The sequence below is a fragment of the Oncorhynchus nerka genome, linkage group LG15 (assembly GCF_034236695.1).
Source record: "Oncorhynchus nerka isolate Pitt River linkage group LG15, Oner_Uvic_2.0, whole genome shotgun sequence".
Taxonomy (NCBI): domain Eukaryota; kingdom Metazoa; phylum Chordata; class Actinopteri; order Salmoniformes; family Salmonidae; genus Oncorhynchus; species Oncorhynchus nerka.
In genome coordinates, this window is record NC_088410.1 from 56,051,437 (window position 1) to 56,075,169 (window position 23,733).

At 42.1% G+C, this 23,733-nt stretch overlaps 1 protein-coding gene across 1 annotated transcript in view; it reads left to right on the forward strand.

The window, feature by feature from the left end:
- The window catches only part of LOC115142936 (uncharacterized), a 61,506-nt gene extending 44,403 nt beyond the window's left edge, over window positions 1–17,103 (forward strand). Inside the window, exons 8-11 of the mRNA XM_029682813.2 lie at window positions 4,376–4,572; window positions 6,323–6,369; window positions 6,883–6,945; window positions 8,356–17,103. Of these exons, the coding sequence (XP_029538673.1) occupies window positions 4,376–4,572; window positions 6,323–6,369; window positions 6,883–6,937 (299 nt within the window). The 3' untranslated portion in view covers window positions 6,938–6,945; window positions 8,356–17,103. The remainder of the gene's footprint in view (window positions 1–4,375; window positions 4,573–6,322; window positions 6,370–6,882; window positions 6,946–8,355) is intronic.
- The last annotated feature ends 6,630 nt before the right edge of the window (window positions 17,104–23,733 follow it).

The window sequence follows — 23,733 nt, forward strand, 5'->3', positions numbered from 1 at the left end:
AGTGAAAGGATGCCAGGTCCGCAGGGAGGCGAGTTTTCCTCCATTTCCGCTCGGCTGCCCGGAGCCCTGTTCTGTGAGCTCGCAATGAGTCGTCGAGCCACGGAGCGGGAGGGGAGGACCGAGCCGGCCTGGAGGATAGGGGACATAGAGAGTCAAAGGATGCAGAAAGGGAGGAGAGGAGGGTTGAGGAGGCAGAATCAGGAGATAGGTTGGAGAAGGTTTGAGCAGAGGGAAGAGATGATAGGATGGAAGAGGAGAGAGTAGCGGGGGAGAGAGAGCGAAGGTTGGGACGGCGCGATACCATCCGAGTAGGGGCAGTGTGGGAAGTGTTGGATGAGAGCGAGAGGGAAAAGGATACAAGGTAGTGGTCGGAGACTTGGAGGGGAGTTGCAATGAGGTTAGTGGAAGAACAGCATCTAGTAAAGATGAGGTCGAGCGTATTGCCTGCCTTGTGAGTAGGGGGGGGAAGGTGAGAGGGAGAGGTCAAAAGAGGAGAGGAGTGGAAAGAAGGAGGCAGAGAGGAATGAGTCAAAGGTAGACGTGGGGAGGTTAAAGTCGCCCAGAACTGTGAGAGGTGAGCCGTCCTCAGGAAAGGAGCTTATCAAGGCATCAAGCTCATTGATGAACTCTCCGAGGGAACCTGTTAAGCTTGAAAGGGCTGGTAACTGTGACAGCATGGAATTCAAAGGAGGCGATAGACAGATGGGTAAGGGGAGAAAGAGAGAATGACCACTTGGGAGAGATGAGGATCCCGGTGCCACCACCCCGCTGACCAGAAGCTCTCGGGGTGTGCGAGAACACGTGGGCGGACGAAGAGAGAGCAGTAGGAGTAGCAGTGTTATCTGTGGTGATCCATGTTTCCGTCAGTGCCAAGAAGTCGAGGGACTGGAGGGAGGCATAGGCTGAGATGAACTCTGCCTTGTTGGCCGCAGATCGGCAGTTCCAGAGGCTACCGGAGACCTGGAACTCCACGTGGGTCGTGCGCGCTGGGACCACCAGATTAGGGTGGCCGCGGCCACGCGGTGTGGAGCGTTTGTATGGTCTGTGCAGAGAGGAGAGAACAGGGATAGACAGACACATAGTTGACAGGCTACAGAAGAGGCTACGCTAATGCAAAGGAGATTGGAATGACAAGTGGACTACACGTCTCGAATGTTCAGAAAGTTGAGCTTACGTAGCAAGAATCTTATTGACTAAAATGATTAAAAATGATACAGTACTGCTGAAGTAGGCTAGCTGGCATTGGCTGCGTTGTTGACTTTGTAGGCTAGCTGGCAGTGGCTGCGTTGTTGATTCGGGGGCTAGCTGGCTAGCTAGCAGTGTTGATTACGTTACGTTGCGTTAAAAGAACGACAATAGCTGGCTAGGTAACCTAGAAAATCGCTCTAGACTACACAATTATCTTTGATACAGAGACGGCTATGTAGCTAGCTATGTAGCTAGCTACGATCAAACAAATCAAACCGTTGTACTGTAATGAAATGAAATGAAAATGTGGTACTACCTGTGGAGCGAGGCGGAATGCGACCGGGTTGTTAAGTTCTATTCGGTAGACGTTGGCTAGCTGTTGGCTAGCTAGCAGTGTCTCCTACGTTAAGGACGACAAATAGCTGGCTAGCTAACCTCGGTAAATTAAGATAATTACTCTAAAACTACACACTCTAAACTACACAATTATCTTGGATACGAAGACAGCAAAGACAACTATGTAGCTAGCTAACACTACACTAATCAAGTCGTTCAGTTGAGGGTAATAGTTACTACAGTGCTGCTATACGGTAGACGGTGGACGTTAGCTAGCTGGCTAGCTGCTGGGCAGATAGCAGTGTAGGCTACGTTAGGACGACGAAATACGATAATTACGCAATTATCTTTGATACAAAGACGGCTATGTAGCTAGCTAAGAAGAAATTGCTAAGATTAGACAAATCAAACCGTTGTACTATAATGAAATGTAATGAAATGTAATGAAAAGTTATACTACCTGCAGACCGAAGTGCGTATGCGACTGCTCGCTCCAACCCGGAAGTATACCTCATCTCTGATTCTCCACTGGGAGCGCAATATCAATTTCAATATTGTGGTCTCAACCAAATTATCCACAGCCTTTAGGAAGTGCCTGCTTGGATAAACACAGAATACGTTTATATTTCTAAATAGCTGCTGGAATGGTGTCAATATAATTAGTCTGCATTACACACTGCAATGGATATTCCAAACCTGAGCCCCGGCCTGCTCTGCTCTTGCTGATCAACAACGTTTGTGTGTTGCTTAACCAATGGCTGTGCTGTTTAAGGCTACAGTGGCAGTTCAGGAGGAAAGTCAAAGGTTTCTTCAGAAAATAGGCCTTATCCAAAAACGCACCATCTTGTGGGCGGACTAGCCTGTAGCCCATGTTCTGTTCAGTTTGAGACGGAGAGCGCGAAGATAAGGAAGACTAGAGGTCAACTTTGATAGCTTGCTACTACTGTAATTGATGTGATGAAAAACAAAATACAGCATTTATTGCCCATTATGTGTCATTCAGATTTATTGACCTCACAATAAGCCAGATTCTTACATTATGGTGCTGAAACTTGAACCTACTCTGTCTGGGGTGGAAAGCAGGCCTAACTTTTGAAAGTACCATGCTTGTATTCCTAATAACGTCTCAGATATAATTATTTGTAAACGGGGGCAGATTCGTTGTAAACAAGACACACTGATTTGGCATTGGAGAAATAAGATAAGAGGAACACACAGGCCTATCTCTGTCCATACTTAGCCTGTCATTTTTGTAATTTGTGTGTCAGCTGATATGTAAAATTACATAGAACTGCATGACATTTTTATAAAAGGCATTTCTTTTCTCAGACCTGCAAATACGATGATAGAGTCATGCAATGCTTTTACTATAAAGGAGATCTTTCCACCCCTAATCTTGTTCACGGTGGTCTGCGAATACACAATCTTCTGGCCTGTAGCCCTGTGCACGTCAACATTCCTGTGTTGCCATAAAATGCTTAGAGGACGAAGAACAGTTTCTAAAACTGCATATCTAAGGCTCTGGTCTGTTCAGGAAGTGAGGGTAAACGGTAGACATGTTCTCTGCTATCCACATTGTTTTCATTATTATTTTGGGTATAGGGGTCACTAGTTCTTTTTCAAGCATTCAGGGAGGGCCATCCATTTTCATTTCACGTCCGATTTTCTCCATGTATCGTTCACTCCCTAACCAGTGCTCGGAAGTTCATGTTCAGCAGTTTTTCATTGCTTTCAAAGAGACAACTAATAACAAGTGAGTTGCAAAAAAACAACAACTGTGCCACTCACTAGATGAAGATCATTTGCAAATTAAGTTTGAAAGAGTGCGAAAGTTAATTTTGAAAAGGGTGTTGCTAGCAAATGAGTAACATCCACCTTGAAGTTGATAGCAGCTGCTGTCGCCATTGTCACTCTACTACAACACAAGCTAACTAACGTTACTAGTATTAGCATGAGAAAACTACTGCTTGCACCACTGATTGTTTTTTCTTGCGCTCTCAGTAGTGACCTGTCTAAGCCTTTAACAAGGCCTAGACACATCTCTTTTTTTAAACTGTCCCTCCCATTGCAAGTCAAAATGTCATTGGTTCACTCCACTGTCACCCCAAGATTCACCTCTAATACAGTTGAATCAAAGACAGTACAGTATGAAGCTAAAACTGCTTCTACAATAGAATCTCCGATCACACTTGTAGACAATGTTATGGCGATGTTGGCTAGCAAAGCTCATGCGTACTAGAAACACTTCTACTAAGGTCGTCTCTCGCCAAACTGCCATGTGCAACGGCACTCCTTCGATGTCAAGTTGTTTTGCATGAAAATGAAAACGTGTCAGTTTGTTGCTTTCGTGAGGTTGGAGTGTTTAATGTTTAACTACTTAAGACATTGGCTCGAATCTAGGTTGTGCCTTTAGATTGATAAAATGTAAAGCTAAGGAATAATTCTTCACATCCTTCATTGACTTCTCAAAGCCCAAACCCCGCCCTTTGGTTAGTTTCGCTCGCAAAGGCCTTCTGTCCAGCTTCTGAAGGCCTAGCCAATGGCTAGCTGAGCTAGCTATATATTTCTACGCAGAGACCGTGATTGGTAGAAAATCGTGATTGGATATTTTTTCTCTTCAGTATTAACCCTTCTCTTTCCAACACAAACTGAAGAGATGACATCAGAAGATCATCAAAAGCATCGTAAAGATGATATATAAATGACAACATTTTAGATTGAATTGAATAAATGCCTAGATGGCACTCATGGTTCCCCACTGTACTTTGTACCATCAAATAAATGCCCTTGAGCTTTGAATAAAGATTCAGTCTCCAAACAATGGCTCATGCTCTTCCTCATTCTCCCTCAGATATCCTGTCAGAGAGGACAGCTGCAGACGATGCTCCTATTTCAGAAAGGTCCAGTGAAGGCTCAGTGAAGGAATTCCGGCACGGGAAAACTGGTCATTCCGATCTAAGCATCTCCTACCAGACAGCCTTTATCATTGCAGCAGTGTGCAGCGGACCAATCCTGATCATTACCCTATTCTGTCTCAGTGAGAAGAAGGTAAGATGGATCACACACTGAACAAGATATGCATTTGTTGGTCACAGATACTTTTAAAAAAGTAGGGGCGTAGATAAGAAAACCATTCAGTATCTGGTGTGACCACCATTGGCATCATGCAACGCGACACATATCCTTCACATAAAGTTGATTGTGGCCTGTGGAATGTTGTCCCACTCCTCTTCAATAGCTGTGCGAAATTGCTGGATATTGGCGGGAACTGGAACACTGTCGTACACGTCAATCCAGAGCATCCCAAACATGCTCAATGGGTGACGTGTCTGGTGAGTATGGACTGAGGAATGGACTGAGGAATTTTCAGCTTCCAGGAATTGTGTTCAGACATTTGCAACATGGGGCCATGCATTACCATGCAGAAACACGAGGTGTTGTCGGCGGATGAATGGCAAGACAATGGGCCTCAGGATCTCATCACGCTATCTTTGTGCATACAAATTTGGCATCGATAAAATGTAATTGTGTTCATTGTCCATAGTTAATGCCTACTCATACCATTACCCCAACGTCGTTGGCAGTACATCCAATCGACCTCACAACCGCAGACCACGTGTAACCACGCCAGCCCAGGACCAGTACATCCTGCTTCTTAAGGGTGGGCTTATTTCAGGCAAAGTGAGGGCAATGTGGAGCCGATGAGCAAAGGTGCATTGGCAAAATCTGGGCAGTTTACATGGGTCTAATGTTTTAACCCTCATTGGGCCCACATTGTGCCAACATTGTGCCAATGTGGGCATTGTGTGCTGGCAAAAGAGTTGATTATTTCAAGCAAAGTGAGGGCTGCCCTCAAAGGATATGGGCTATCCACACTGGGACACACTGGGGCAATGAGTTGATGAGGAAAGGCACATGGGCCCAATGTGGGCAGCCTACTTGAGGCCAATATTTTAGTCTGCATTGTGTTAATCTGAACATCTTTGCTGGGTTAGTGCTTAATGCAAAGTTAATGAAACACTGAAAACAGGCTGAAGTGATTTCAGTAGCACTTCATTCTGTAATGCTATGTCAGACAGTATTTTTTTGGTATTGTACTGTCTTCAAAGAATTCCCTGCCATTGATAACATACAATTGTGTTTGTTGTCCGTACCTTATGCCTGCTCATACCATAACCCCACTGCCACCATGGGGCTCTCTGTTTACCATGTTGACATCAGCAAACCAATCGCCCACACTTCACCATACACCTGGTCTGCAATTGTGAGGCTGGTTGTACGTACTGCCAAAATCTCTAAAACGGCGTTGGAGGCAGCTTATGGTAGAGAAATTAACATTCAATTATCTGGCAACAGCTCTAGCGGACATTCCAGCAGTCAGCTTGCCAATTGCACGCTCCCTCAAAACTTGAGACATCTGTTGCATTGTGTTGTGTGACAAAACTGCACAATTTAGAGTGGCCTTTTTTTGTCCCCAGCACAAGGTGCAGAATCATATTCTTGATATGCCACACCTATCAGGTGGATGGATTATCTTCGCAAAGGAGAAATGCTCAATAACAGGGATATAAACAAATTTGTGCCACAAAATGTGAGAGAAATAAGCTTTTTGTGCATATGGAACATTTCTGGGATCTTTTATTTCAGCTCATGATCATGGGACCAACAATTTACATGTTGCGTTTATATTTTTGTTCAGTGGTAGTTTACATCTACCTCTAACAGTGGGGAAAAACTATGCTAACTCTTCCCTCTCTGATTCCTAAATGAAAATTGAATTACATTTTTTTTCTTCCAGAGACTCCAAGCCCTTATCCACAGTACCAGCATAATTGAAAACCAGAGGTACATTTATTTAATTATATCCTTAAATGTCATGTAAAAATAGAAAACATAATGAACAGTGGAGTCCTTTGAAGGCTATTTACACTAATCAGCGTGGCACTATTGCTAAGCAACGACAACCACAGCACAGACATTATGGCATTGGTGTGCTACAGCTACAGAAATTGTCAGGTGATGGACTCATTGTTTTGGCTCGAGATCATTTGCAACTTATAATGAACTCCAACTCATATCGATTTTTCCTGTAAAGATATCTGGAAACCTACATTATAGGCTATATAAATGTTAGACAGCAGCATTTATTGGTATGTTCAGTGTTATCCTAGTGATCCTGGTGTCCATCCCTATGTCCAGATCAATGAATGTATTGTTTCAGATAATTGATTAGGATAAAACTGCAGAAATGGTCTGTTTTGTTGCAACTTATTTTTACATAATGAATATGATACCTCACCCTCACAATGCCATTGTCTAGTCTGCACTGAAACCTAACCCGTGTAACATGTTCCACAGGGCATGCAGCAGCATTGAGGACATTGAGCTACAATATTGTAAAGCCAAGGATTGAGAGAGCTGGTAAGAGCCACTACCCTTCCTTCCCACTTCTTCAGTGAGAGTGAAATGCAAAATGATTTTTGGATGTCATTAGAGAAGATATGAAGAGTTTCACTCCAAAACGCTATATATGCCTGAACAGGCAGTTAACCCACTGTTCCCAGGCCGTCATTGAAAATAAGAATGTGTTCTTAACTGACTTGCCTGGTTAAATAAAGGAAAAATCCAAAATAAATAAATAAATATCCATTTTCATAGACATCGGTAAATTAGGTTCTATTGTTTGATGGTTTCATTTCAAAGAGACAAATAATGTTTTTTGCTAAATGCTATCCATCAAAATTAACTAAATATATATTTTTTGATACATCCACAAATGATACTTAAAAAGGGTGGAAAAAAAGATTCAATAGAGAAATATGAGATCTGTATGTAAAACATTTACATTTTACATTTTGAGAGTTTGGGACGATAAGTTCTGAACCCATATTGGTTTTAATGGTGCTAGAAATGTTTATGTTGTATTCTTTTGAACTCAACAACATGAATTGGGGTATTTAGAGTACTATAATCATAGAGAACTTTGAACGGAACAAGGCAATGTCAATAAGTAAATTTGGATAGAAATGCAGAAATTTAGCAGATGCTGTTATCCAGAGTGACTACAGTAAGTGCAATGATCTTAAGATAGATAGGTTAGACCACCGCTATCACCGTCAAATATACAGGATACAAAATCTATGAATAAAAAAAATGAGAACAGTTATATTTTACACACACATGGGGGTACGTACACATAGGCAATTATTTCTGACGAAAATTCACAAATGTGAAAATATGTGGAAATAACATCTTGAACCCTTATTCCGCTTCAAGCTCTTAAAATGGCCAGAGTCTGGTTTTGTTTTGAGTCTTTTATTTCAAATGGTATTCATGTGTCTCAATTACTCAAAAAGGGTATCTGGGATTGCGGCCCCATATTTGGGATAGACTGGATCCCTATTGAGATCGGAGAGAAACAGTGTAATACTATTCCTAGGGACCTGTGTTTAGGACAATGATGTCACATGACCTAGATTCTAACTTTTATTTAAAGCTTTGTCAGCCAACTATCCCTTTTCTTTGCGTCAATTGGTCAAGCATCAACCCCAGACAATTAATGTCATTTTTGGTGTAATTCTCTTTCCTACACAATGCTTATAATAAAAGGTTAAAATCTAGGTCAGGTCACATAACCGGAGGTGTAAAGTAACTCATTACAACTACTCTCGTTGCTGTAATTGAGTAGCTTTTCCGAGAACTTGTACTTTTGAGTGTTTTTCAGTAATTGTATTTCTACTTGAATGTTTATATTTAAACTAATTTACTTTTACTCTGAGTAACATCTCTCACTCTCTCTCTCTCTCTCTCTCTCTCTCTCTCTCTCTGTAGGATTGGTTTAACCTGCCAGTAAGAGATCAACAACCACGTAATTCATCAAACAAGAGAAGACATGGAAATTTGGCAACTATTTACCTCTTGTGAAAGTTTTCCATTTTTTGTATATAAATATAAAAAAAATGTCTAAAGGTACCTATTTTTATACAAATTAAGTTTATATTGCTTGAAAGATTTAACAGAGAATCATATGCTCTCCAAATTACACAATATCGGCATGCTTCCCTTTTGCTGTCAAAAAGGATTGAGTGAATTTATCTGTTACACACAGCGTTAACTTGACTCTCAAAGACTGTTTGGACAGTTCCATGCACACCACACACACATCTTTGATCTTCCATGAAATAGAATGGACCAAACAATCCTCCAACTTTTGACCTAGTAGCCATCAGCGCAACAGTGCAAGTCAACATTAAACTAAAGGAAGTCTTTCCATGTGACTGAAAGAGTCTCATGACATTGTTCAATGGAGTTGGGCCCCATGAGCCAAAGCAATACAAGGTGTCATCACCCCAAGTGCACAGAGGATGTATTTTTGGAGATCAATAGATTAAATACAAACAGATTAAATACAAACATAACACCCATAGTTATTTGTTTTGAGTGTACTCCCTACATGCCATGCAGCATACTATATTAATTTTACTTCTGATATTCTCTTGTTTTATCCCTACCAAATGAAGAAAAGGATTTCAATATGTCTCTCATGCCATGATGCCAATGAAATTGTGTTATAAAACGGGTAATTTGGATACTGGATGCTGATTGGTTGATAAGAGTTAGTTATTCACAATAATCCAAGACAAATGCCAGTTCCATTTTGATTATCATTGTGCATCATAAACTTTATATCACAGTAAAAAAAAGCATCTACACATTATTTCCCTTTACTTCTAGCCTATCATTTGATTTTCAACAGCGGAGATGTAAACATGCTTGTTTTTTGTTGCCTGAAATGTTTTAGACTATAGGATACCTAATCTTACGCTATCAAAGTTAGACAATATCGGCCTACTTCCCTTTTTATTGGGAAAAAGGTTTGAGGGAATTCGTCAGTAATTATTGTATACCAGTGGTCACCAACCTTTTGAGTCAAGATCACTTTGAGTCAAAATGCAAGCACAGATCTACTGCTTGGATTATTTTCAACATAGCTTAAAAAACGTAAGCCTATGCAACATTAACCTATTAAAAACAGTACTGTCGCAGTAAGGTTTGTGTAGTAGGCTATAGGGCCAATACATTATCACTGCATATTGGCTTTGCTTGAATTGCCTTGCCAATTAATTGTTGTTCAGACCATTTAAAAAAACAATGTCAATATTTGAGGTAGGCTCCATGATCACACCAGGTAATAAATATTTTTATTTTACTGGGCTATTGGTGCCTGCATCTGATGGTCAATCTCAGCGGAGGGAGAGCTGCAGACTGAGGGTCCACCTCTCAACGTCCCTTCGCTCTCCCTTTCTTCCACTGACCAAAATGGAACACTGTCTTCCAGCTGATGGCAAAACTCGAGTCACACTGCATTATTCCTGCGTCATGCAAAAATGTATGTTGTTACTCCTATGAACAGAGAAAGTGAAATGTTCCTTGATATTAAAATAAGACCAAAGCCGCTAATAATAACAAAACAAGCTTATCAATACACTTCCCTACTCATTCATTAGAGCTCCAGTATTTGTAGTGCAAGTGTTAAATTCCCCAGCAAGAAAATCAAAAATGGTCGCTCAAACAGAAAGGGGAACTTACAAAAAGTCATTGACAACAACCAAACAAAACAAGTGAGGTTTTAGGAAGGGTTCGGAAAGACACTCATGAGGTTGTCCACAGAAAGTTGACTACTGGGACCTAAAATAAACCCACAATGAGCACCCACTAAATTAGCCCAAGAAGAAGCAAAAAACAAAGAAAATCCACATGAAAACGTAAAGAGGAACCAACCCAAAAAGCGGAGCAAAACTAAAACGGGGACGATCAGATCAAGGCTTGTTTTTCTAGAAATCAGAATAGGGAGCGCCAACGAAAGGTGTTGAGCCTCCGTCTCTCTCAAGAACTTTAACATGAACTCGCTCATAAAAACAGCAGCTCCTTACAGTATTCATTGACAGTCTCTCTCTAGTCATGGTTTTAAAATTTTGGAAATCTCACAGTATCAACTTCGCTCTAGCTTTTTTTAATGCCTGCTACATTACTGCAGAGAAATCGGAGCAATCCGATTGGCCAGCGGTAGGCCTATAGTGCACTTGATTTGCTCTCCGGCCCGCCAGGAGGGCGGATTTGTACCTTCAGACACATGAAATGGTTCCACATTTAAATCGGAACACCGCCTACATAAACGTTTGGTGACCGACTAGAAAAGCCTTAGAAATCAACCAGTCGATTGCAATCGCCTGGTTGGTGACCACTGTTACACACAGTGTTAACTTGACTCTCAAAGACTGTTTGGATTGTGTCATGCACACCACATAACTTTGATCTTCCATGAAATAGAGGATTCTCTGTCACGGAGAAAATATTATAGACGTCAAGAAAGCCAGTCAGTTGATTATTGACAAGTTGTTACAACACAGTTAGGATCAGCTTGATATCTCCCTTTAAATAAAGGACACACCGTGGCTGCCTTCAAAGCAATACGAACCTCCCCAGAGAGGAGAAACAGGTTAAAAAGGTCAGAGATAGGCTTGGCGATGAAAGGGGTAGCAATGTTAAATAAGAAAGGGTCTAAACCATCTGACCCAGATGGTTTCTTGGGGTCAAGTTTAAGGAGCTCCTTTATCACCTCGGACTCAGTGAGGAGGGTTTATTCTCCAGGTCTTTAACCGTTTTCCAGAACTTCTTGGGGATAGACCCACAGAGAGAGAATTGCTCCTTAAAGTAACTAACCTGCCGGATACCCTGAGTGCACTTATTTCTCATTTGCCTAAACGAGAGCCAGTCAACCTGAGTGTGTGTGTGTTCCGAGCCTTTCGCCAAATGGCATTCTTGAGGTGGAGTAACTCTGCCAGATCACTGTCGAACTAGGGGCTGAACTTGTTTTTAATTCTCATTTTCTTTATGGGGGTGTGTTTCTTAACAATACCACTGAAAAAAAAGCCAGGTCATGAAGGAAGGCTTGCTCAATATAGTTTTTTAGCAAGCTTCTATGACAAATCAGGACATGCCATTTCACTGAGCAGCCGTTACAAACACAGGCAGTAAAACAGTGATCACTAAAGTTATTACAGAAAAACAAGACTGATATGTCAAGACTGATATGTCAAGACTGATATGATTATTTGTGAGGATAACATCAAGGAGAGTAACATTTTCTTGGTGTTTGGAGTCATACCTTGTGGGATTGGTAATAATCTGAGAAAGATTTAGGGAGTCCCATTGCTTTAGGACTTGTTCAGGTGGTTTAAGCATGTCCCGGTTTAGGTCACCTAGCAGAACAAATTCAGTGTTCGTGTAAGGGGCCATGAGAGAGGTTAGGGCATTTAGGATACAGGCCTGTGCTGATGGTGAACAATAACTTCCAGCAAAAGTCAACAAAGAGCTACTTGAAAGGTTAATGCTTAAAACCAGCTAGTCAAATTTTGGGGGGACAGACTTGCTGGAGACGACCGAGCACTGAAGGTGTTCCTTGGTAATGATTGCCACTCTACCACCTTTGGAAGATCTGTCTTGCCGAAAAAGATTATAACCAGAACGATTAACGTCAGTGTTCAAAACACTATTTTTTAACTATGTCTCAGTAATGACCAACACATCTGAATTGGAGCTGTGAACCCACACTTTCAATTGATCCATTTTAGGTAATAAGCTTCTAGTGTTAACGTGCAGAAAACCCAGGCTTTTATGAGAGAAGAAATCAGTAAATCAGATATCAGAGCACAAGTGAGAATAGGGGCCAGCAACAGTAGATGGGCCAGGGTGTACATGCACATTTCCAGATATCATCAGCAGTAATACAATCAGGGCATGGCAGAGGATAGGGAGAGTTCGGGGTGTTGATTTATGACATTTGAATGTTTATTAGATGGCAACAAGACCATATTGTACAGCAATTTCATCAGGTAAGATGAATACAAAGCTGGCGAGAGGTGGTTAGAACAGGATAGGTGGCCAAAAATAAAGCACAATAAAATAAAAAATAGTCAGTGTGCTGGAGGTGAGCGAAAGCTTGGGCGAGAGGGGGGAGAGGGGGGAGTGTGGCGAGGGTTACTGTACCAGTCAGGGGGAGACAGGCCAGGGCAGACGGTGAATAGATCACCAGGTGGAATCCAAGCAGCGGTGCAGCAGGCAATGGGAGTAAGTGTCACACCCACCTGTAAAAATATTTTTTTCGGGAGGCAGATTCCTTGTAGAAAATCCAAGCTAGCTAGCTAACGTAGCTAGCAGGTCTTGGTCCACCATTTTTTTCCACGTTGAAAAGGAAGTCATTACCTAGCTTTAGCTTTTCAGTTTCAGCCATTCTCTTCACTTAACCCTTGTGTGGAGTTCCTGTTTTTGTTATTCACCCAATGTTCGCAGGTCTGATGGACCCATGACATTATTGGGTTTTTAAAACAATACAGCCATAACAATTTACGTAAAAATACCTAATACTGTGATGTTGACTAATATCAATGGTTAATATTTTCAATTTATATGTGATTTTTGTAAACAACAGTCAATTATAATCAAGCCATTGTTGGAATGAATCATGTTTATCTTGAACAAATATAAATGAAACAAGGTTTTCATCACTATTGATGTTTATTGTTTCGATCTGAACAAATTGAAAGGAGTAATTTAACAAACAGTATTTTATGGAAATTACAAATGATCCCCATTGAACACAAATTATGGACGGTCCACACACCACATGAGGGACAGAGTTTTACTGTGTGTGTGTTGCAAATGTATTTCTTAGACTTTATGCATGTGCACTGTGTCTTCCTGTCCTTCTTGGGCCCACACACATCGCAGCGCTTCTTCTTGTTCTTGTTCTTCTTCTTGTTGCTTCCGGCTACAATCTAGAGTGATGTAAACACTTAGTTCAGGAATTTTACTAACATCTCACTCACATATATAGTTACAGCAGGCCAAGGTAGGAGAGTCAGACACACACAAATGCAACATCACTCACACATACTTCCGGTATTGGAGTTGTTTGTTCTGTGGGTCGGACGGATTGGGCACCAGCATCCTCCTCCTGAATCCTCCTCACGATGGCTGCAGAAGCTGGGATCCTTGGGATATGTTGCCTCCTCTGGATTTCTGGTCTTACCGATGCCTTGCCCAGCTCCTCGAGAAAGAGCCGTCTCCACCGGAGCTTCCCTCTGTTAAAATCTGGGCTCAACGCGTTGACAAACGCGTTGTAGTGTGAGATGTCCAAGATGTTGAAGAATATGACAAGTGGCCAGCGTAGGGTTCTTCTTTTGCAGCTGTAGCCAGTCACCAGCTTGTATAAGTTGTCCTCCCCTCCATTTGTAGCATTGAAATCAATTATGATTTCTGTTTTTTAATGTTCCTGGTCACAGATTCTCCCATCCCTATGCAGCGTCCTCATCAGGACCACATTTTTGCCTTTCTTTGGCACGTGGGACACATGGGACGTGTTGGTCGTGGACACAAACTTAGAGGAATTGATAGGCCTGTTCTGTGTATTCAGCAGCTGAAGTGGGAACTCTGGCTTGTTTCTTTTATACTGTTCCTACCATCATCAGCTTCCTCTTGAGGAGCTCCTGCCCCGGTTGTGTGAAGTAAAAGTTATTTCATGTGATGTTGTGGCCATGGAGTCCCTGTCTCATGTCGAGGACAACCCGCATCCCTTGGTTTTTCTCAGGGGCTCCTCCTTCTGGCTTCCCTGTATACACTTGCAAGATCCGAGCTGATGAAGCAGCATCACAGGCAACCCAGATCTTGATTCCATATTTGTGGGTTTAGACGGTATATACTGCCTGAAGGGCCAACATTGAGCCCAGGGTGGTAAAACAGGGGAGGCTGGTCCACGAACTTGTCCCACACTGACCTGATTGCAGCTAGCTTGTCTCTCTGCCGCCGAGCGGGTCTGGTGTCTCGGTTATCGAAGTAGATCATCCTGGAAATAATGTGGAGGTTTTCCAGAGACATTGTTGCACTGAAAAGTTCTCTGCCAGTTTCTGCATCCCACAGGAATCTGTGGATTCCCCATTGGATCTGAACACACCAGCAAGGTTAAGAATCCCACAGTATGCATTTAAACGAGTTTGGTCAATCTCCTTCCATCTCTCTCCAAAAACACACCTTCCCTCCAAATTAGTGCAGTCCAGATTTTCTGGATGGTGTCTGGGATGAACAGTTCAAAATTAGACTTATATCCTGCGCATAAGTAACCGCCATCAGCGTCGGCCCTGGTATCATTCTCATCACATTGGCAGGCATGTCGGGTGGCTCATTCCATGGGCAAGAAGACTATTCAATATCACAATTTCTGGACATCCATATTTCTCCTCCTGCAGGCTGCTGATGAGCTGGTTGCTGATGGACTGGTCCTGGGGCTGGCTAAGGGTCAATCTTGTCCTCCTGAACCCCATATTCGGGAAAATTCTTCATCTTCCAAAGTGGAAGATGCTCTTTCCACTAGCTTCTCTCTCTTTCTAAGGCCCTCTGAGCAGAGATTATTTTTGCCAAATTGATTGATTGTGGTTAGGAGCCACACATGCAAAGCTATTTTTTAAATGTTTTTTAACAATGTATCGAAATAACATTGTGCCTCATCGCGCAAGACATTGTGTAGTTTCACAGACTACAAAGGGTAAAGAGTGTGAGAAAAGCAGGAGACAGGCAGGTTATTGGTGCATGTTGAAACAGAAGGCCCAGGGAGGAGGAAGACAGAGTGAAGGCACACGTTTTTACTTGTTTTCAGATGTACACAGACTTTTCCACACTTTTATTACCCTTGGACACGAACACCACATGTGTAATAAAAAGGTGTAGGGAGGTGCACAGTGTGTACTCAATTAAAATGTGTTATATTGCATGTTCTTCACAGAAAATGAGTCAAGGCCAATGAGTCTCAAGTTGAACAAATAATTAATTGTATAATTTTTCTGTTTGTAAACAGGAAAATGGGTCCCTCAGACCCAAACACCACACAAGGGTTAAGTGCAATTACTTTTGATACTTAAGTATATTTAAAACCAAATACTCTTAGACTCTTTAATCACGTTGTATTTTACTGGGTGACTTTCACTTGAGTCATTTACTATTAAGGTATCTTTACTTTTTCTCTAGTATGACAATTGGGTACTTTTTCCACCACTGCAGTACATTAATACAGTTCACACTCAAAAACATTAGCCTACTGGAGTTAGTTTCTTGTATTTACCCAAGTGAGCATGTAGCTAGTTACACCTATGGGCTTTTAAATTGTTCTGTTGTGTGCAATGTGCAGTAGCCTAGATCATATATAGATCATGTATTGGATAACGCCACAATCTTTTGGGCTTGGGCTCATTAAATGTCTTTATTGTAAGGCTCATAAAATGTATTTCATGTATGGCTGATCAGCCTCAGGTAGCATCCGGCTTTTTGATCAAAGCTCTAATCAAATCCAGACACAGGCCTATTTATACGCGTTATAATTCTTTTGAATGACCCTTCGGGTTTTGGTAGGAAATACCGTGTTGTCCGGAAAAAAATAAATGTATTCTCTGGATGGAACATTTGTAAAATGTTGGCTGATGCCAATGAAAATATATGCTATAAAATGGGTAATTTGGATATTGGATGCTGATTGGTTGATATGCGTTATTCACGGATTATCCACTTTAATTATTAAGCATTTTAATTATCACTGTGCAACCACTGTCCCACAGTCCAGTCAGGCAATTCATAAACTTTATCTCCACTAATAAACATTTCCTATGACTTCTAGCCTTTCATTTGATTTTCAAAAGCGGGGGTTTGTATAAGCCTTGCTGTCTGCCTCTCCAATCTGTGCAACAATGTTGCAATAGTAGAGCCGTCAAAATGAGGAGTGTTGTACAAAACAATACCATCACTGATTGGATCATCTCTAACCAATCAGAGTATCAAATGCTGCTTTACCCAAGTGTTCTGGCTCTGGCCCAACCCATCAGTTTCTGGGACCAATCAGAACGGTTAGAATGTGTTTGCGTTCTAGAAATCGTCAGGGAGGTACTCAGATCTAGCCTCATTGCAGAGAAGAAACATATTGTCCGTGGGTGTGGCATAGCGTTCGGCCAGAGCAAGGAGTTTGGGTAGCAAGCCAACCTTAGCCATGGTTTATTCACAATAATCCACTGGTTCTCATGCATTATTGCTTAAATAACCTCCTCTGTCAGTTTGTATACTTCTGTTTGTGAAGTAAGGGAATACATTTTAAGTTCTGATAATTGATGACTGTGTTGAGAAACGTTTACTAGCATTGGGCTTACACACTTAAATAGAAACTGCAATTCGATTTTCAGCATGTTACCTAAATTCTGAAATGTTTCCATATAACCTGTAATAAGTGCAATTGAACACCATTGCAGTAATAACCCATGTGTTTCACCATCGGATTATCTTTTATTTCTGAAAAATGTGATCATTACACAATGTATTAGATAATGTTAATCCACACTATCATGTATGTATTAGATAATGGTAAATCCCAAGATCATGTATGTATTAGTATTATATAATGGTAAGCCCCTGGATCATATATGTACTACTTTAATTCTGTATAAAATCATAGTAATAATAATAAAAAATGATTGTTAAGATTGACATGGACCTCTTAAATATTTTGAATCTTATGTACAATTGCAGTAAATTGAAGTTGAGGGGTGGTCCATTTATATTGGTCCATTTTTCCTTGCTTTATTGTTTTAGGCCGAAATTCAATCTGATCCGCATTAGATCTGCATTATAGCTCGATTGAGTCTGAAGGTAGGTTTGAAGGTAGGACTACATCCACTGGTACACCTCCAATTGACTCAAATAATGTCAATTAGCCTATCAGAAGCTTCTAAAGCCATGACATCATTTTCTGGAATTTTCCAAGCTGTTTAAAGGCACAGTCAAATTAGTGTATGTAAACACCTGACACACTGGAATAGTGAAACAGTGACTTATAAGTGAAATAATATGACCTGGAAAAGATTGTTGGACGAATGACTTGTGTCATGCACAAGGTAGATGTCCTATCGACATTCCAAAACTATAGGTTGTTAACAAGAAATGTGTGGAGTGGTTTAAAACTTCTTCAGGATAGGGGGCAGCATTTTCACAATCTCCTGAGGGGGAAAAGGTGTTGTCGGGCCCTCTTCACGACTGTCTTGGTGTGTTCGGACCATGATTATTTGTTGTGATGTGGACACCAAGGAACTTGAAACTCTCGACCCGCTCCACTACAGCCCTGTCGATGTTAATGGGGGCCTGTTTGGCCTGCCTTTTCCCTTTCCACGATCAGCTCCTTTGTCTTGCACACATTGAGGGAGAGGTTGTTGTCCTGGCACCACACAGCCAGGTCTCTGACGCTGTCTCATCGTTTTCAGTAATCAGGCCATTGTTGTGTCATCAGCAAACTTAATGATGGTTTTGGAGTCGTGTTTGGCTACGCAGTTGTGGGTGATGAGGGAGTACAGGAGGAGACAGAGCAAGCACCCCTGAGGGGCCCCAGTGTTGAGGATCAGCATGGCAGACACTACACTATGTCTGCCTGTTGCCTACGCTTACCACCTGGGGGTGGCCCTGAACGCTGAGCTGTAGTCAAAGAACAGCATTCTCACATAGGTGTACCTTTTGTCCAGGTGGGAAAGGGCAGTGTGGAGTGCGATAGAGATTGCATCATCTATGGATCTGTTGGGGTGGTATACGAATTGGAGTGGATCTAGGGTTTATAGGATAATGGTGTTGATGTGGGCCATGCAATGCCGTCGGGGTAAGCCAAAATAAAAATGTGATTCACATTTTAAATAAAAAAACATTACAAATATATATTTTTTAATAATTCTCTTCACATCGTCAAACAGTACGTTTATATTTTCAAACGGGGCGTTACATTTGGATGAGGGTTTTCTCTCACCTGAGTAGCCTCGTTTCACTGCCAAAAATACAATTATTCCATCTAGTGTTCAGCGAAATAACAACACAATGTCAAATGCAGGTAGCCTAGTCAAATAATTAACATCCAATAACATTAACTGTTCATCTCTCACGGGAAACCTTCACTCTTGCTCAGACATTTAGAAAACGAAACATGACAATTTGAAAAATAAGCCACAGGAGGGTTTTTGTGTGAGAATAAAGACCACTTTCGGGTAGTAAGACATGTATAAAAGCAACAGATACAATTATTAAGAAGGGACTAGAAGCGTCTTATATGGTGAGCTACCGAGTGGCTAGGACAAGCAAACCCCATACTATTGGGGAGGACTTCATTCTTTCTGCTTCCGCGGATATGGCTGGGACAATGCTGGGGGGAAAAGGCCAAAAAAACTATACAGACAATATCTTCATCAAACAACACTGTTTTACAACGCATCAGTGATATGGCAGGAGATGTTTTGAAACAATTACTGCTTCGCATATAAGCCAGTGAATTATATACATTACAGCTGGATGAGACAACAGACGTAGCGGGCCTGGCACAGCTCCTGGTTTATGTCCATTACGTTTATGGGGAGTCAATTAAGGAAGACATCCTCTTCTGCAAACCACTGGAAACCAGGACAACATGAGAGAATAGTTTTAAAGTACTAGACAGCTTTGTGACATCAAATTGACTTTGGTGGTCAAGATGTGTTGGTATCTGTACTGATGACGCAAAAGCCATGACAGGGAGACATAGTGTAGTGGTAACACATGTGCAAGCACTTGTCCTGATGCCACTTGGATACACTGCAGCATCCACCGAGAGGCTCTTGCTTCCATTGGAATGCCTGACAGATTGAAAGACGTTTCGGACACTACAGTAAAAATGGTTAACTGAGTTAAAGCAAATGACCTGAACTCTCGTTTATTTTCTGCTCTATGCAATGACATGGGCAGCGACCATGTAACACTTTTACAACATACAGAAGTGTGCTGACTACCAAGGGGCAATGTATTAACACATTTCTTTGAAATGAGAGACGAGCTTAAAGTTTTGTTTACTGACCATAATTTTCACTTGTTTGACCGCTTTCATGATGACGAGTTTCTCACAAGACTGGCCTATCTGGGTGAAGTTTTTTCTCGCCTGAATGATCTTATTCTAGGATTACAGCGACTCTCCACAACTATATTCAATGTGCGGGACAAAATTGAGGCTATGATTAAGAAGTTGGAGTTCTTCTCTGTCTGCTTCTTAGCGATAGGGTGCAGTATTCGGAAGTTTAGATGACTGAGGTCCCCAAAGTAAACTGCCTGTACTCAGGCCCAGAAGCTAGGATACGCATATAAATTGGTAGAATTGGATAGCAAACCCTCTAAAGTTTTCAGAACTGTTAGAATAATGTCTGTGACACAACTGATATGGCAGGCAAAAACACGAGGAGAATCAATCTGGCGAAAAAAAATTGAGCTCACCACTCATTAAAATGGCAGTCTATGGGAAAAATCAATGGAATACCTCCCAGATTTCAGTTCATAGGGCTTCCAGTAGATATCAATAGTCCTTAGAAAGAGTTTCAGGCTTATTTTTTGAAAAGCTAGAATTTGTAGTTTTTCTAGGTCGCTCCCATTTTGGCTGTAGTATTGTGATGCTCGTAGATGACGGTGCGCACTTCGTTATTTATCTCCGGTAATGAACATACTATTCTCCGTGTTAAATTTGTATAATTTATTTACCTATTAGGGTACCTGAGGATTGATTAGAAACATTGTTTGACTTGTTTGGACGAAGTTTATTGGTATCTTTTGGGATTCATTTGTATGCATTTTGAACGAGGGAAACCGGTGGATTACTGAATCATGCGTGCCAACTAAACAGAATTTTTTGGGATGTAAAGAACGACTTTAATGAACAAAACAACCATTTGTTATGTAGCTTGGACCCTTGGGAATGCAAACAGAGGAAGATCTTCAAAGGTAAGTTATTTATTTTATCACTATTTCTGACTTTCGTGACACCTCTGCCTGTTTAGAAAATGTTTGTAATGCTTTTGTAAGTGGAGCGCTGTCCTCAGATAATCGTATGGTATGCTTTTGCCGTAAAGCCAATTTGAAATCTGACAAAGTGGCTGGATTAACATAAAGTTAAGCTTTTAAACGATGTAAGACACTTGTATTTTCATGAATGTTTAATATTACGAATTACGCTAGCTTCCCACTGATTTGCAAGAAGGACAACACACAAGCAACTGAGTGAGTTGGGTGCGCAATTACGCAGGTACTTTCCTAAAATGGATGACACAAAAAACTGGATTCGTTAACCCTTTCATGCCCTGCCTCCAGTCCACTTACCGAAGAGAGCCTCATCGAAATTGCAACAAGCGGTTCTGTGAAAATGTAATTTAATCAGAAGCCACTGCCAGATTTCTGGATTGGGCTGCGCTCAGAGTTTCTTGTTTTGGAAAATTGTGCTGTTAAGACACTGATGCCTTTTGCAACCATGTATCTATGTGAGAGTGGATTCTCAGCCCTCACTAGCATGAAAACTAAATACAGGCACAGACTGTGATGGAAAATTATTTAAGACTGAGATTATCTCAGTGCAAAAGGGGGAGACACTGCTTCTAGTAAGCTACAACCACACAGACTGACCTCAGAGCAAGTAAGAGGAGCTAGAGCTGCTCCCGAGCGCTTTTTTTTATTCTCTCAGACAAATGAAACATCTGGCTATTTGACCATTTCTGTTGAAAGAAATAGAGGATACGAGCCAACTTCAACTGCGGAAAGCGATTGCTTTGTGTCCGGCATTGTGCATTTTTTGCTGGAGACACGTCACTTGTTCGTAAAAGGTGCGTTGGAGTCCTATTGATGTGCTTAATTCTGTGCGGAAATGTTCGATTGGTTTGAATGCTGGATAACAAATTATTTAGAATTTGATATTTGTTTAAAAGTGCAACACTGTTGCGGATTCAGATTCTCATTATGCTTTTAGGTATGGGTATTGTTCACATGCGGGCGACTCGCCCCTACCGGTAGACAGCCACTGTATGTGTGACTTTGACTTATTTGTAGTCATTGTGGTTTATTTTAAACCAGTTCCCTTTCCCAATTATTCATTCATACTGTATATTTCTCAAGCTTAGAACATTCTCAGTTTTAATCAAGGCACTGTATTGTAAAGTGGTGGATGTTCGATTATCATCAGCTTCCGGGTTGGAGCGAGCGGTCGCATCTGCACTCGGTCCGCAGGTAGTATTACATTTCATTACATTTCATTATAGTACAACGGTTTGATTTGTCTAATCTTAGCAATTTTTCTTCTTAGCTAGCTACATAGCCGTCTTTGTATCATAGATAATTGCGTAATTATCGTATTTCGTCGTCATAACGCAGTCTACACCGCCCTGCAGCTAGCTAGCTAGTCCACCGTCTACCGATTAGCAGCACAACTTACACTCAACTGAACGACTTGATTAGTGTAGTGTTAGCTAGCTACATAGTTGTCTTTGCTGTCTTCGTATCCAAGATAATTGTGTATTTAGAGTGTGTAGTTTTAGAGTGATTATCTTAATTTACCGAGGCTAGCTAGCCAGCTATTCGTCGTCCTTAACGTAACAGAACTTCCGCACTCAACAATCCGGTCGCATTTCGCTTCGCTCCACAGGTAGTATCACATTTTTCATTTCATTACAGTACAACGGCTTGATTTGTTTGATCGTAGCTAGCTACATAGCTAGCTACATAGCCGTCTTTGTATCAAAGATAATTGTGTAGTCTTGAGCGATTTCCTAGGTTAGATAGCCAGCTATTGTCGTTCTTTTAACGCAACGTAACGTAAATCAACACTGCTAGCTAGCCAGCTAGCCCCGAATAGCAGCACAGTAGCACAGTAGAAACCATTACACTCAACGGAACGACTTGATTAGTGTAGTGTCAACAACGCAGACACTGCCAGCTAGCCTACATAGTCAACAACGCAGCCTCTGCCAGCTAGCCTACTTCAGCAGTACTGTATCATTTTAATCATTTTAGTCAATAAGATTCTTGCTACGTAGCTTAACTTTCTGAACACTCGAGACGTGTAGTCCACTTGTCATTCCAATCTCCTTTGCATTAGCGTAGCCTCTTGTGTAGCCTGTCAACTATGTGTCTGTCTATCCCTGTTCTCTCCTCTCTGCACAGACCATACAAACGCTCCACACCGCGTGGCCGCGGCCACCCTAATCTGGTGGTCCCAGCGCGCACGACCCACGTGGAGTTCCAGGTCTCCGGTAGCCTCTGGAACTGCCGATCTGCGGCCAACAAGGCAGAGTTCATCTCAGCCTATGCCCCCTCCAGTCCCTCGACTTCTTGGCACTGACGGAAACATGGGTCACCACAGACAACACTGCTACTCCTACTGCTCTCTCTTCGTCTGCCCACGTGTTCTCGCACACCCCGAGAGCTTCTGGTCAGCGGGGTGGTGGCACCGGGATCCTCATCTCTCCCAAGTGGTCATTCTCTCTTTCTCCCCTTACCCATCTGTCTATCGCCTCCTTTGAATTCCATGCTGTCACAGTTACCAGCCCTTTCAAGCTTAACATCCTTATCATTTATCGCCCTCCAGGTTCCCTCAGAGAGTTCATCAATGAGCTTGATGCCTTGATAAGCTCCTTTCCTGAGGACGGCTCACCTCTCACAGTTCTGGGCGACTTTAACCTCCCCACGTCTACCTTTGACTCATTCCTCTCTGCCTCCTTCTTTCCACTCCTCTCCTCTTTTGACCTCACCCTCTCACCTTCCCCCTACTCACAAGGCAGGAAATACGCTCGACCTCATCTTTACTAGATGCTGTTCTTCCACTAACCTCATTGCAACTCCCCTCCAAGTCTCCGACCACTACCTTGTAATCCTTCTCCCTCTCGCTCTCATCCAACACTTCCCACACTGCCCCTACTCGGATGGTATCGCGCCGTCCCAACCTTCGCTCTCTCTCCCCCGCTACTCTCTCCTCTTCCATCCTATCATCTCTTCCCTCTGCTCAAACCTTCTCCAACCTATCTCCTGATTCTGCCCTCCTCAACCCTCCTCTCCTCCCTTTCTGCATCCTTTGACTCTCCATGTCCCCTATCCTCCAGGCCGGCTCGGTCCTCCCCTCCCGCTCCGTGGCTCAACGACTCATTGCGAGCTCACAGAACAGGGCTCCGGGCAGCCGAGCGGAAATGGAGGAAAACTCGCCTCCTGCGGACCTGACATCCTTTCACTCCCTCCTCTCTACATTTTCCTCTTCTCTCTCTGCTGCTAAAGCCACTTTCTACCACTCTAAATTCCAAGCATCTGCCT